The sequence below is a fragment of the Fukomys damarensis genome, unplaced genomic scaffold, assembly GCF_012274545.1.
Source record: "Fukomys damarensis isolate Sample0158 unplaced genomic scaffold, DMR_v1.0_HiC HiC_scaffold_19, whole genome shotgun sequence".
Classification (NCBI taxonomy): domain Eukaryota; kingdom Metazoa; phylum Chordata; class Mammalia; order Rodentia; family Bathyergidae; genus Fukomys; species Fukomys damarensis.
The window spans coordinates 21,570,543-21,586,971 of record NW_022900931.1 but is presented as its reverse complement, the minus strand read 5'-3'; the positions used below and the strand labels follow the sequence as shown (position 1 = coordinate 21,586,971).

Below are 16,429 nucleotides of genomic sequence, written 5' to 3'. Positions count from 1 at the left end.
AGTACTAGCAAATCAGAAGAAACAAATCAAGATATTCATTTCAAAGGCTCAACCACTAAGTCTTCATCCAAACGAATGTTTCCACTGTGAGTTGATGTATTTGGGCCATCACATAGCTCCATACACAACCTACAGTTAAAAACGTGAGAGTTTCTTGATTGTATTGAAGACTAATAGCCAGCAGCTTTACAGAACTGTATAACCACATAGCAGGAGTTTAGAAACAGTCACTGGAAAATATAAAGGTGTGTTTTATGTTGCAAATGATTGTATCTGCAGGAGCGTTTTTACCTCCTGATTAGGGTTAAGTAACCATTCCACAGCTGTCCCTCGGAGTCTCCCTCGGATACCCGTTGTCCCCGCCTTTCCTGAAATTTTATAAATGTGTTCCAGATACAATGCATTAAAGAAGGGAAGTACACGGATAGGAAAAGAGCCTCACATCTTGGACAGGAACAGAAAACATATCCATAATGCATTCTTGCTGTCAGGACAACACACGTGATGTCCACAGCTGGAAACCCCTCAAAAAAGATCATCTGTGTTTTTAATCCGAAGAGGAAAAAAAGTTAGGTCGGTTACTTGACTACAGTTTCCAGGGCCCTGGCATAGCTACACTCTTAGGCACCGTTCCAAGGCGCTGCCTGCACAAATTTGGACAGAGGGAGGGAGGCACAGATGGTGGTCACGTGAAGGCACAGGCCGACTGAGTAGGCTCGGTTACAGAGTCCGTACGTTTCGGCTGCTGTATTCCTCCTATTTCAAGTCCTGCCAAGTCCCGGCTGTTTCCCTTCTTTCCAAAGTCTTGATTCATTTAATTCTCCTGAAGGAGGTGGGGGAGGAGGAGGACTGCTCAAATCTTACTCTCTTATGGTCTAGAAGAGACAGTCACCATCTTGGCTTCCTGTCAGGTTTTAGATGTAACATTTTGCTAAGTGTAAAGCTGTGTATCTGTTCTTTTTCTGTTGCCCTTATTGTAACTTCAATATTTGCAAAACATAACATCAAAATACTTCAAACCTAGCCCAAAGCAGTTTGTTATTCATGCAACACAATTCTTACACATATCAATACACAGTGAGCTTGTAGATAAGGGATCTCTTCTTCCTTTCTCTGTTTTTTTTTCTTTGGGGATTTAAGAATGCTCTGATTACACAGTAGTAAAATCCCTGTTATGTATGTATATGTATATGTATATGTATATGTATATGTATATGTATATGTATATGTGTGTCCTGACTAGTATAGCTATTATTATCAAGCCTATTACTACCTCAGCTGTTTTTGTTTCATTGTTTGGAAATAGGAAGCATACAGGCTAAAGTTAATCTCCTACTTAAAATAACCTGTGAATCATCTGTAAAGCATAGAGCACCTTAATGATGTGGAGAATGTTAACTTTCTAATATAAAATCTTGTAGAGTTCACTATTAAAAAAAGTTGCTGACGGTATTCAGGATCGGCTTCCAGTGATGCCCTATTCATACTAAATAGCATTAAAACACAACTTTCTTACTCTTTCAGAGACTACAACATTCCAGATCATTTTCTTCTCTACGTAGAAAACTGTCAAAACCCAAAGCAGAATTGGTTATTGGTCTTTTTTTTTTTTTTTTAAGCAGGGCACCAAGGACTTTTCAGGTCATCTCCAAGAGATTTGGTGCACTGTTGATGATATTTTTGTCTGTGATCAATTCTGCCCTAGAGTTTTATCCACTGAGTTGGTCAGTGTACCTTCTTAGTCTGGGCTCATGCATAGCAAGGCCATTTTTAAAGTGAGTTAAAATTCAAAAAGGTTTTCATATCTGTTAATCTGGTGTTTTATCTGGAGGACATAAGAGATATTTATAATCCTCTAGGTTACTGTCTTAACATTTTCCTTTTTATTTGATTGTTTTTATTGTGCAAAAATTGACACCATTATCACAATCAATGGAATTATTCTTGCATCTCAAAGGCAAACAAGAACACATTTTCCTTTTAGGGTAGAATTTCATGATCAGGAAAGTGTATCAATAGGCACTATGGAAAGGCAAATTGAGCTCAATTATTATCTTGACTATCTGCTTTCAATGTAGAGCACTAATAGAGAAATTCATGATAGAACTTATGCTGCCTGAATTTTCATTTTATTTTTTATTTTTTTGGTACCGGGGATTGAACTCCGGTCCTTGCGCTTGCGAGGCAGGCCACCAAATCACTGAGCTAAATCCCCGGCCCGTGAATTTTCATTTTAGCTCCTTCATTAAAACATTGAAATTATTCAGGATGGTACCATGAAAAGGTATGTGTGCTTTAAGTCTTAGTTAATTAAAAACAAAACTACTGCCCCCAAGACCATGGACATATTGCCCAAAAAAGGACACCAAATGTTATTTTGATTCTATAGGTTGACTACAGGCACAGGTTACATATCAAATACAGTTTTGTGAATAAAAGGTGTGGCCATTATCCAATTTCCCTGAAAGAGATGTGGATGCCAAGAGAGACACTTTTTAACATATCACAAACATGCTATTTGTATAAACATTTTCCATAGCAAATGCTTTTGTTTTTGTTTAAGTGTTTTCAACCTGAGCATTAGGAACAAACTTTTTTTTTCTTATAATTCTTGGCTTTGGGGTGGTGGGGTGGGATCTTTAGGCATATTCTCTTGTGAGAGTAATTTCTCTTAACACCAACGGCGCTGCCAGAGTACAGCCAGAGCTCATTAAATAGACTTCTGAGCATAATTATAATTAACAATTAGCTAGAAATTAGTTTTAATGGTTTGTTTTAGATGATAGAATAGAAGCACAATGTAATTATTTTTAAACCTTCTACATTATTAAGAATACAGCTACCAGTACCTTCCAATTATTGAGAAGTAGACAATTGCCCCCAAGCATTTAGCAAGTGATTCACTTAACAGAACCCAGTGAGGGAGCCCAAATCCTGGCATCCCAGCCCAGCTTTTTATGATTACTTAGCCCATTGCAAAGCCTATTCCTTTTCTACTTCACTTTGTAAAGCTATCATGTCCTGCAGACATGTGTCTACCAGGGAAAATGAAAACATTCAACCTGGACACTCAGCTCTTCCCTTGCTGCTGCCTTTCACCAAGACACTGGAGTGAAGATCATGCTGAGAGGTCAGAAAGACCAGAAGAAGACTACAAAATCTAGGGAGCGGGCTTGAATTGCCAGTTCCCTTCATTGCACTGGACCAACAGGAAAGAAGGTCATATGAGTCATGGATAAAGTGAGTATCAGGAATAAACCCCACACTCTAAATATAGATTTGTATCAATCTTTCTCCGCTTAGCATTCTTTTAATTTTTCGTGTCTAACAAATCAATTCTGATCTTGTTCCCCCCACCAAGAATTTTTAAAAATATAATAGAGACCTGAAGAAATGCTCTTTGTTTTGTGAAATATGTAAAAATATTCACTTAGAGCAGTGAATAGTATTAACTGTCAAAAGTTTTCTCTTTTCTTAAAAAATTTTTTTTTTCTCCTCTGCTCCTCAGTGTGCTGTTTTCTCTCTCACCTCAGAGTAAGGCAGTTAGGCCTTTTGCTGCTGGCCTTCGGAAGCTGTCAGGGAGCACATCCTGACACCCGCATAAAAGACCTGGTACCTATGTTTCCACATCACAAAGCAGGCCAGCAAGCACACGAGGCCACAGACCAGGTTAAGGACCATCTGGGTGAGTAAGAACAGTTTGAAAGTGCCAGTGACGCTGGCGCAGTCCGTCACGTCCCGGTAAACGAAGGTCCTACTGAGAGGCTCGGTGGAAGGCAGTTTACACTGGCAGGAGTCAAGTGCCGGCTCACAGGTAAACTGTTCAAGCTGCAAGTAGTGGTGGGCAGTGAAAGCCACGGCCAGCACACAGACCGTCAGGCCCAGGGCACTCAGCAGAAAGTACAGCAGCTGCAAAAGAGCAGAAGAAAACCTTTCTGGTAACAAAGACCACTGGATGACTCTTTGCAAAGCGAATTAATGAACACTGTTCTCTTTCTTCTCTCTTAGGAATTCTTCTGGTGGAAGGTCTGTCTCTCCTCAGAGCCCTAAGTGCCTAAGACATGAAAATAGCTTCATATTTATTTATTAGAGAGCAATTATTAAACCCTGATCCATTTCCATTTGCCATACAGATGTTGGGCTCCTTTCATGAATCACACCAACCGTATTAGCTTGATTGTGGGATGTTTATGTCTAGATGTAACACACAATCTAAATGAATCTCAAACAAGATAGCCTTCCCTAGATGACACACAGTGCTTATTTTGAAATCAGGAATTGCTAAATAAGACTAGGAAAAAGAGTATGCTTCTGTAACATAAACACTTCTTTGGCCAAAACTATCAGTAACTGATCAACTAACAATGCAGGTCAATTAAAAAGACTGTATTTGATGTAATAGTTGCCAAGCTGCATCCATAAGGCCAGGAACCCCAGCAAAGGGTGCTAGAAGAAAATCATGGCTCTGGAAGGCAAGTTACTTAATATCAGCTTCATTGTCAGTCTTATTCCAAGTTCAACTATAACCATGAAGTCCCTGAGCATAAAATAAACTCTAAATGGTTCCCTGGGCACTAAGGGTCTGAGCACTGTAGTGCTACGTGTTAGCCTCAGGACTGGAAACATCTGGTTAAGGTTCTAATTCTGCTGTGAAAGAGCAATGGAATCTCTGAACAAGTCATTTAGCTGACTTGCATCTGAGAGACACTGCAGGTCCTCACTGAGTTGGTCATAGTAAAATCTGTTGTACAGAACATGAAACATTCCTAGGATTGGACTCACTGATGGGAAACATTTCTCTTGATGTTCTACCTGTTGAGGGGCTAGATAAGGCCTCACACTCCTCAGACTTTAGAAGTGACCACGGTTCGTGGTGCAAGATCTGTTATTCTACAGCCAAAAGTTGCTCTTTGCAAAGAGTAATCCTGGTGCATGAGAAGTCTCCAAAGTAAAATTAGTTCCAGTAATTTCCATGTTCAGAGTAAAGGCACTCAGAAAAGACTATGCCCTTCTCCTACTCCCAATTATATATAATTTAAACAATATTTTAAAATATAAATACGTGTATGCAAATCTGCCAAATGAGCTATTTTCCACAGTGAAAATTTCAAATGTTTTAAAGTCTTAAATTTGAAATAGTTGAATTTTTAATTTATTTTTCTTGAATGGTGTGTGTGTGTGTGTGTGTGTGTGTGTGTGTGTGTGTGTTTGAATGCATGTGTGTGTTTGCTAGTGTCCCTAAACATGTGTCTGATCTGCCTGGAAAGAAATCCAAAAGAGATTACATACAATTTGAATGTAATTTGAGTCTGGAAGTGAATGGAATTGGTTAATGTCACCTTTTGTCTTTATATATGTTAGTATGTCTTAACTAACTATGCATGCATTCTTTGAATCTTCTCAGGAAAGATATCTGTCAAAATTATTCTGAGGTTGTCAGAGGCAACCCAAGTATCTTCATCTGTGACACAGGTTATAGAAACATGGTATAGCTCAGGAATATAACAAGGATGGTTTAGAGTCAACATGTTTAGTGTTCTTTGAGGGAGCCAGATAAATGCAGAGTGGCTGCATTATAGGCTTTAAAAAGGGATTATTTAATTTGTGATATTGAAATCAGTACTTTGATCCTATTCCCAAAATGTGCAGTGACTATATTTGTTCAAAAGTGGAATGTGTAGACTTAAAAATATTTATTTTCTGGGTTGTTCTGAAAGATTCAGGCTTGATGATTGACTTTGTTTGTTTATTATGACAGGCTCTCACTATGTAGTTCAGGCTGTCCCTGAACTCATTATGTAGCCCAGGCTGGCTTCCATCTCACAGAGATCCTCCTGCCCCACCCTCCCCAGTGCTGGAATTACAGGCATGCGCCACCATGCCTGGTTTGATGATTGATTTAAACTTTAGGCCAACAGTCAAACTGTGCTGGCCATGTTGCACATATGCGCCCATTGCAGCTGTGTCTACTGGGTGCCCAGCAGAGAGCTGGGAACTGTGGGCTCTTGGAATATCAGTACATCATGAGTACCAGGAAGGAAGATTCAAGTTAAACTTGAGTGATAACTTCCTACCCGGTGGAATGGCCCCAAAGAGAGTTTTCTTTGTATATTTTATTGTTGTCAATGGGTGAACCAGGAAGATCTTACAGTTACTCTTGTAAACCTCAACACGTACATATACATACATGCACAGAGAGGGGCGGGGAGACAGATTCTCAGATTTCCTATAACATTCAGTGGGGCAAAAGTCAATTTGCTGAAAATGGAAATTTGTCTATTATTAAAAGAATAGTTTCAGGCTCAGAAATGAAAAGATTTTCCCAAGATCATTTAACAAGTGCAAGCATGAGCCAGGAAGCTGGAGTTAGAACTTTGATCTCCCCTCAGTAGCTATGATCCTTGGACAAATCAACCAATGTATGTGCACCTCTATTTCTTCATCGGTAGACTTGGAGTGATGATCAGAATCGCAATGACTTCACAGGACTATTATAAAGATCAAAAGAGTTGATATCTGCACAGAGTAGAGCATGGTATCTAGTAGCATTCCTGAGGTAATTGTGAAATAAACAGATCAGGGTTCTTAGCATATCAACTCTTCTGTCTTTGCCTTCTCTGTTGTGGGAGTAACAACGCATCCTTGGCTTGTAGGAAGGATGTAAACATTTACACAAACGGTGATTGCTCAACTTTAATTGAGCCTCTTTTAAATATGCTAGAAGCCAGCAAGGACACAAACTAAAACCATCCCCCTTAGCTCCTTGCAATGGAAACCGACCTATAGGATGCATATCTCATATATTCAGACTTGGTTTCTCCCACTCAGGAAAGCATCTGCAACTGGAAGAAGTCACAGAATCAAGTTTCTTATCTATTTTAGGTCATAAATTGTACTTGACCCACCCCCCACACACACACGCCTGTGGGCTACATCTGCAACGCTGTCGCTTACTTTTTTTTTTTTTCTTCCCCTTCATGGCTAAGTTATCTGACAGCTCCTGGGTTAGGATCCATAAATTAAAATCAAGTGGCCTGTTTTACCTACACGGCACGAATAAACTATCAATGAAAGCATGTACGATGACCTTGGGAATCCGAGCAAATATATCTTGATAACAGCAGGAGCGGGAGGCATCTGCGTCTCGGGTCGCAGCGGGCAGAGCGCGGTGGTCGGGCTTATGTAACAGCAGCCCAGCCTGGAGTCTCAGCTCGCTCGCTCCCTGCCTCTCCCTAATTGGTACCCGGCTGCGGCTTGCACGTTGGGTGACTTGGGGAGGAGGCTGGTTCGGCTTCAATTTAATTGTCTTCCCTGGTGGCCTGAATGCTAAGGGCCCCGCTGCAGCACGCTGCGCAGGAGGAGGCTGCCACAGCAGTCCAGGGATGTCTTGGATGTGACAGCGGGGACGGTACCTCGGAATGCTGCCAAAAGCACATGAACGCGACACGTTTTTTAAAATCCAGGGGAGCCCGAGAAAGCTGGGCCACCGAGAGAGAGGCAGGAGACACGACTAGCAGCCAAGTGGCCTGCCAGGGGCAGAAGGCAGGGAGAAAAAAGGATAGTGCTGGTGACATCCAGGGCAGAGAGACAGACAGACAGACACGGAGACGGAGACAGGGACAGAGACATCACTCCCTGATTGCCTGGCTAGCTGAGCATTCAGCAGGAGGAAATAAATACCCAAATTGTGGGCCAGTATAAAATACAGTCATGCTGGTGGGAAACCAAAAATGACAGGTTTTATTCCTGTCCCCCTTCTAAAATAGTGTGAGATGCACACAGAGTCTGCTGTCCCTGGACACCAGAAAACTCAGAGCCTGGTTAAGCTCAACCTGAAGCTGAGGTTAAGAGCAGCTTCAGTGATTCTGGCAACACGTATCCCTGAGAAAGAGAAGCCTCCGTATTTGTCATTGTCTGTGACAGGCAAAAAAAAAAAGGTTGAGATCAGATCTTCCTAGTAGGGAGTTCTCAACCTGCCTGATACTGGTAGTGACTTTCTTCTTTTCTTTTCTTTTCCTCCTAGCTCCTGATGTTAACCAATGTACAGATGATGCAATCCCTTTGGGGCCTCCTGAAAGTGAGGTTTTTGCTTCTCTTGTTTTCTGGGATCATGGGGTGGAGGAATGAAAGCATTTCATGTAAATTGATGAACCCTAGTTTAGAGTGTTTTTCACCTACTGGACCAAAGTTCCTAAAATCTAACAGATTGTTTCTTACTAGGATTTCTTTCATTCTTTCTTTTCCATCAAGTCTTGTTGTTTAGTAAGACTTCAACCAAAAAAGTAAACAGGAACAGATGTCTGCTCTCTCCTGCATTTTTCTTTGAAGAAAAATTTTCCAACAGAACAAGTAAAATTTCCAAATGTAGGTGGATACACCAAAATTTTAAGTCAAAGCAATTTTAAAAGCTTCTCTTTTTTAATTTAAAAAGCTATATGTCGCTATTGGGAAACATTTCAAAATTAGATAAGAACTCCATGTTTATAGCGGCACAGTCTGTAATAGCTAAAACTTGGAAACAGCCCAATTGCCCATCAGTTGGAGACTGGATAAAGGTGTGGTTTTTCTATAAAATGGAATACTACTCAGCCATAAAGAATGAGAAACTAGAGCCATTCATAGGAAAATGGATGCATATTGAGGCCATACTCTTAAGTAAAATAAATAAGATACACATGTGTAAATACGGAATAGTTTGTGAAAAACTAAAAGTTTAAATAAGATCCAAATTGTGTAACTGATAATGTAAAATAGGAAGAAAAGGGCTAAAGTTTTAGGGACAGTGGGAAAGGTAGGGGAAAGGAAATAAGGAACAAGAAAAAATATGATAAAAAGGAAAAAATGTAAACAAAGATTTTGTAAATAGGGGAGGGTGGAGGGTGTGAAGGAAGGGCAGGGGAATGGGGAAAAAAAGGAGAACCAAGATCTGTCATGTAAAGGTACAAGATCCCAATGATGAATGTAACTCTACTGTATACTTAAAAAGTACCAATAAACTCAATAATATAAAAAAATTAGATAAAAATTGCAACATGTTGCTAAAATTTCAGCACTCGCAGATAACCTACTTTTTCTATGAACCAAAAAGATTACCTTTCTTCTGTAGAATTATATCATACATTTTGTGTAAACAGCTTCTTTACTCATTAATATCACATCACCTTTTTATTCTACTGATTGATTGATTGATTGATTGATACCGGGATTGAACTCAGGACCTTCTGCTTTTGAGTCAGGAAGTGGAACCACTGAGCTGAATCCCCAGCACCTCTAATTTATTTTTACAGTATGATTTTTTAAATAACAGGACATTGCTTTTTATGTCAACAGCTTCAATGGTACTGAATGTTCTAAAACATCTTATTTTCTCATAGTAATTTCCAATTAATATTGTTGACTTAATTAATATTGTCACTTTTGTTACTGTAGCAAACAAAAGAATATGTTTTTCTATAGCAGAAGAGTAAACAGTATGAATGGACAAAAAATTACACAAAGCTTTTTATTCTTTGCTAATAATAGTTGAAAGCGTCGAATTTGATATCTTCTAGCTCTGATTGCTCAGATCAGTGCATTATGTCCTTAAATTCTGAAAGACGATATCTATGTCTCCTCTTGGAGATTCTACTGTGTAGTGAAAATGCTGTTCACTTGACTAGACTCCAACCAAGTACACTGTTCCTAACAGAGAGCAAATTCACATATAAATGGAAGGCACACAATTGCCAGGCCATGCACAGCTCAAACACTGCCCTCAGACTCTGGGCACAGGTCATCTGGATACACCCAATGTACTTTTTCTGTCTCAGTGATTCCACCTACGAGAGGAAATACACTTAGATTGCTTCATTATTCAAATAGTCCAAATAACCCCTAAGATATGGAAGCAGGCGCCCGTGGAGACACCTTTCTCTAGCCAAGTGTTTTGTTGAGCTAAATGTTCGATATTCCTTTTAAGGGTTCTAAAGGACACACTTCATATGCTCGCTGCCAACCCAGTTCATGGAAATTAAGACTTAAGAAAAGACTATTATTACCTTTGGGTCTGGATCAATGCCCTCTTAAAACATTTTTTGGCATGCCTGAAAATGCAATTTCTAGATTCATCAGATATGCAGCCCCTTAAAAAGCACTCTTTTATTCTTGTACTTATGTTTCTTTCTATGAGATGATAAAAAAAATTACTTACTTTCATAGAAAACTGGATACATGTCTGTTCATCAACTTGATAGGAGACACAAAGCATAAACAAACCAAGATAGGCCACTAAACAGACCTGCAACGGAGAACACAGGATAATGGGTGTTATCACGGTAAGTTCTGATTCTAACGGCATCCATCTCAGTGTCTTTCACCAGTGACATCCATGGTATCAATCTGTTCATTTCATTTTACTTATCTTTATGTGCCGTGTTCTGTACTCACTTGTAGAACACAGTTTTAAAACTATAAAGTCGTTTCATTTCAATATAGCCAGCATTTATTTGTGTGCCGGTTGCTCTGAAAGTACTTCAGGGTATACACAATGAAGAATACAATTTTCTCAACTTTAATAAGTTTATAGCTCAGGGCGGGCCAAAAGAAGTATGTATACCATTCTAAGGCAGGGCATTCATTATATGTCAAGTGTGATTCAGAGAAGTATAAAAAGAGGAAGAAATTACATTGAGTCAGGCGATGTAAAACGTTTCACTCAAGACGTGGATTTGAAATAGTCTTGAAAATCATAAAAATAATGATCCCTAATGTTTACTAAATACTATGTGCTGGAGCATTTCCAAGGGATTTGGATGTCTTTCCTCATGTAACTGGCATCAAACCTTAGAAAGTAAGTGCTATAATAATCCACAAACTACAAATGAGGAAGCAAAGACACAGAGCGTGTAAAAAACGTAACCAGGGAGCTTGGGTGAAAAGCAGCCATATGAGCAGCAGCACAGAAGTGAGACCACACAGAGTGTGTTGAAGGAAGAGCAAATACATACCCATAACTGAATTAACTAAGTGTCAAACATAAAAGGAAAGATGAAGATCTGAGCATGTAGGAGTGATTTAGTAAGTGGCAGAGTTGCTGCGAAAATTTCTGATCAGGGAGATGACATGATTTGACACATTTGCAGGAAATGAGCAGTGGGGTTGGAAGGGCTGGCAATGAAGACATCAGGATGTTATTTTATTAATCTGAGCAAAATTAATGTGTCAAGGGGCCAGAGCTCAGAGGGTAGCAGGCCAATTCAGAGAAAGGTGAAGAAGAAAAGCGCCTCAAGTATAACCATAGCTATGGCCTGACTTTTGGGAAGACCATAGAGATGGAGAAATAGAAAGCCACATTCATGTCTTTGAAGGTCAGTAATAGCAAGAGTAAGGCTGTACCTCACTGACAGCAGGCTACCGAGAGGAATCGAAGGGAATGTGCTTGATCTGTTAGTCAAACTGCATTTTCTTTTGAATGAAGTGGAGGCTTTAAAACTGACTTAGAATTTGTAATTAAAATATAACTATTGGGGCCAGGGATTTAGCTCAGTGGTTCTGCTGTCTGTCCTGCAAGTGCAAGCAAGGACCCAAGTTCAATCCCCGGTACCAAAAAACAAAACGAAAAACATCTATTCACATTCAATTTTGGAAACCATGAAATATCAATAACATTCTATAATTTAAGATGAAAAATACAAGCAAGATAGTTGCATTTTCTGGTAAGCACAGTTTGCCTAGAGATGAATATTGGAAAGGTGGCTGAGAATCACCTAGCAAACCATCAACAACTGGTTTGGTAATTGTCTTAGTTATTTTTCTCATTACTGAGACCAAATACCTGACATCCAATGTTATAGGAGGGTTGGTTTATTATTGCTCACAGTTCATAGAGGTTTCAGTTCATGGTTGGCTGGCTCCAAGGCAAGATACCATGGCAGAGGGGCATTGCAAAGGAGAAATAGTTCATGGCAGGCAGAAGGCAGGAAGACAGCAAAGCACCAAAATGGTATGCAGCAAGCAGCCACAGATACAACAGCAGCCATTTTTCTGTCTCTTATATTATATCCAGGCTACATACCCTTAGCATGGGTAGCACTCACACCCATTATCCACACTCAGAACTATGACAAACCAATCAGTAGGCTAATTTAGTAGTCATACACCCTTAAATGACAGCAACATATATTCTAGATGCAGCCACCTCTGAAAAAGCCCCATCTACAACCACATGAGTCTTTGGAGGGGCATCTAGACACAAACTATAATAGTAATATTCATAATTCCTATCACTAGGACCCACTTCAAGCTGTAGACAGTCCTAGTTAGGGTGATAGAGCTGGTAACTTAAAAGGCAACATAATTTTTAAGAATATTTCTATTCTCTCCTCAGTTATGTATTGAATACAATTCCTGTACCTGCATCTCTTCCCAAGTAGAGCATTGTTCATTTTTCTACTGGACCATGAAGCCAAAAGCAAAACTTCATGTTAGTCCTGGCTCTTTCCAAGGTTTTTCATTATTAGGACTGGCTACATGGTTTAATAGCAGCAGATAACATTTCCAGTGGAGAGACACAGCATTAAAATAAGTGAGCATGGCATGGGTTGAAGAGGTGTGGATGGAGAACAAAGCAGATCAGACCCCAGGAGGCAGATTTTCAGAACAGGGCTGGCAGGTGCAGAGGAAATGATACTGAAGTTGTTTGTGCAGTTTATAGGTAGCTGACATTTCCAAGTCAGGGATGAAGTACTTTTTAAAAGCACATTTTTAAAAATACCAAATCAAGATATAAGCTTGATAAGGTCTATTAGAATTTACTGTATATTCTCACATTGAAGATTCAGAGAGCTGAAACAATAGACGAAAGACCTCCTTTTTGTACACTGGTAGCAAACCAGGTCAGGGTTCTGTGCTCCCTCATTGGTGTCTGTCTGTAGGTGCACAGGGTCAGAATCTCTGCTATGTAATTCTTTGTCCCCTAGAGACAAATTGTGCTGAATTAGACAACTGCCAAGACTTTTCCTCTTGTCTTTTTGAGAGACGCATTCAAATAATCAGGCCTAACTGACCAGCATTTTAAAAAATCTGATTCAGTGCCTCCCTCTGCTTGAACAAAAATTTCTCCTTTTGCAGTAGCTATTTCTTTGTAGCCTTCATTTAGCCTGGTTTCCAGTGAGATGTTGCATAGAAATGCATGACCTCATTCTACAGCATTTCATTTATTCAGTCGGCAGAACTTTATTGAGGGTATACAATAGCCAGATCCTGTGCTATTGTATGACTCTGGGAATTGAGAGATGAAAAATATAGTCAGTTACACCAAGAACTATCCAGCCTGTAGGGTTTCTTATTCCAGTGGGGAAAGAGAGGAGAGTGAAGTTACAATATAATGTAGGTAGTAAAACGATATCTGCTGTGAGAACAAACCAAAGAGATTGCTAATTTTGAGAAGAGTTCATGGAGGAAGATGAATTTTGAAGGCTGTGCAGAAATTAGCTAGAAGGAGGGCATGAGAAAAGGTATTTTGGGCAGAATGAGTAGTGTTAGTGTAAAGACATGGAGAAACACAGAGTGAATATTATAGAGCCGGACCAAAGATGCTTTTTAGAACAGTCCACCTGGCTATGGAGAATGCAACAAATTGGGGAAAGATCTGCGAAGGGGAAAACAGCTAAGAAGCAATTCCTGTCTGAATGGAGAGGTGAAAGCTCAGGTGGAGGTGAAGATGGAGATTGAGGTGTTTGAGTGGCAGCAGGACAGCCGAATCCATAGGCTCTAAAGACTGAGTAGCTGTAAGGCTGAAGGAGAGGGAGATTCAGGAAGGCACTCGGTGGCCTACCTGACCTGCATGTGCAGGTAGATGATGTTGACATCTCATGAGACATGAGATGTAAAGGGAGCGGCAGATCAGGAGTGAGGCATGATGATCACACATGGTCTCAAAGCTCAGCCCTTTGGGCCCAGAGCTCGGGAATGAGGCCTGGTCTGAAGATGAGGATTTGTTCATCAGCAGCATATGTGAAGCTATTGAAACCATAGGAAACACTGGTCCATCCAAAGAGCATCTCGTGAAAACAGAAAGGAGCCTGGGAAGTTACCCAATTATGAAGAAATTTTGAATCTTTAGAACAGAAAACATCTTAAATGTACTTCTTATAATTTTGGTCTCATATCATGTCCTATCTAAAATTTATGAAACTGGTGATACTTTTGGATTTCCAAAAGCCTCACTTCTAGGTCCTTGTGTCCCCTTGCTAAAAAGCTTGAATTCAGATTTTAATGTCTTAGCCATCTGATGGGACTTGATAAATTCTTGACAGTGTTTCCCTACCCACAGCTTTGCATGTTGCAATACAGCTTTTTTTTTTCTTCAGAGTGTATCGGTGCTGAGCAAAAGCATGTTCTAGAAGAACAGTATTTATTGGACACTTAAAACTGATGGCTTTATGGCCATGCGGAGGAAAGCAAATCTCTCCCGCCAGACTAAGGGTCTTGCTTCCTGACCTGGCAGGACTTGGGCATGCCGGGAAGACACGGTGTTCTGGCTTTCCAGGCAAGGAAGGGGGAGCTCATGTTAATGAACACTGAGACCGGCCAGACCTTTCTGGCACAGCGTTCCTGGAATCCAGGCCAGCGCTCCCATTAGATATGGTGAGGTGAGGCCCACAGAACAGGAAACAAGCAATTATGTGAGATTTTCAAGGAGGCCTTTGTCGGACCAGACACCCAGGCCTGAGGTGCACAAGTGGTATCACAAAGCACAAAGCCAAAAGAGAAAGGGGTGGCGCTGGAAACCAGCTCTAAGGAGTCAGCAGGGCCAGGAGCATTTAAGACCATGGTAAAGTCTGTGTGTGAGTGGATAATTATATTGATAAGAAAAGCTTGGAGGGCCCGGGATTTAGCCCAGCAGTTCGGTGGCCTGACTTTCAAGTGCAAGGACCCCAGTTCAATCCCGGGTACAAAAGAAAAAAAGGAGTTTGTTTTTAGTAGAAAACATAACCAACATCATTTTAACCCATTTTTAAACATGTTTTAGTGTAAGGAGAAAACGTAAGTCCTAAATGTCACATTCTACCAAAAGATTCTTTTTTGTCTTTACCAGGTGAGGCATGCAGCCTCTTGTGAGTTAGAGACTTAAAACAGGGCTGAAATGTTCTCTGAATGTTAAGTCCATTTCTAGATGTAAGAATCCTGAGTCTTGTCACACATTAGGTTGTTATTTATTTGGCCTATTATACCTGCAGTGGTGTCTTTTAAGTGATGGCACTGTGGAAAAAGTTGGGGAGGCATTCAGGGCCAGTGTCCTGGAAGATTTACCTACATTTTTCCCTTTTCATTTTGTCATAGCTAGAAGGTCACCCTAAACATTTGGTGAGAATAAGAATTATTAATATTTATTTCTCTCCATATCATAAGTATTTATATTCCAGTCTTGTGACAGCCACACAACTCCAATTTATTTGTTTTCTTCTTTTCCTTGTCAATGGAGCCACCACCAGACTGGGCTGTCGGGGATACAGCCTTCCACTGTCAAATGCCTTTGCATGGTCCTCTTCTCCCTCCATTCCCTCCTCATCATGAATTGTGACTATTTCTGTAAGCTAATCAACTCCCACCTTTGTATTTAAAGTGCTTCAATTTAATCAATGTAGTAACAAGATGAACTTGTTTTTGTTTGCACAGTGAATTGATCAATCAGGGAAGTAGCAGAACTGTAAATGTCTCTCTGCATATTTCTGAAGACAATTTCTATAAATTTCATCTATTCAACATAAGGAAGGCAAAATATTAGAAATCATCTTCAACAAATGATAAATATATTATAGTGTGTCAAATGAATGTAGGCTTGGAAGAATTGTTAACACATAATGAACTAGAAAATTGAATAATAGGAAACAGAACATTCCAAGAAAATCTATTACAGTTTATTTATTGGATCAAGAGTTCAGGATTGGAGCTAATATTTTTGCATGACTTAAGCATTTTTACTGGATTCTCATTGTCTTTCTGTTAGGGGAAGACAAAATCTAAGAGAGTGATTCAGAATCACTTGAAAGGCTAGGTAGAAAGTTACCAAATTTCTGACTCAGTAGTACGGGCTGAGATTCTGCACTGTTAACGAATATGAGATGATGCTGATGTTGCTGAGTCAGGGAACATTTTAAGAACCACAGGTCAAGGGCTGGGGGTTTAGTTCAGTGGTTCTGCCGTCTGTCTGTCAAGCGGGAGGACCCGAGTTCGATCCCCAGTACAAAAAGAAAAAAAAAATTTCCCGAGTTCAATCCCCAGTACCCCCCACAAAAAAGAACCACAGGTCTAAACTATAAACATGGTCTTCTAAGTGCTGATGGACAGTGTAGAGTTTATCAGGATGGCTAGGGGTTCAGAGTTACACACTATCTAGTGGAGAATCCTATAGAGAGCTGTTAATTATGAGCAAAAGACAAAATAACTA

General features: G+C 40.0%; 1 protein-coding gene across 1 annotated transcript in view; it reads right to left on the bottom strand.

Moving 5' to 3' along the window:
* Positions 1–2,200: 2,200 nt before the first annotated feature.
* The window catches only part of Sspn (sarcospan), a 45,766-nt gene continuing 31,537 nt past the window's right edge, over positions 2,201–16,429 (bottom strand). Inside the window, exons 5-6 of the mRNA XM_033765942.1 lie at positions 10,190–10,276; positions 2,201–3,909 (exon numbers count right to left, since the gene is read on the bottom strand). Of these exons, the coding sequence (XP_033621833.1) occupies positions 3,544–3,909; positions 10,190–10,276 (453 nt within the window). The 3' untranslated portion in view covers positions 2,201–3,543. The remainder of the gene's footprint in view (positions 3,910–10,189; positions 10,277–16,429) is intronic.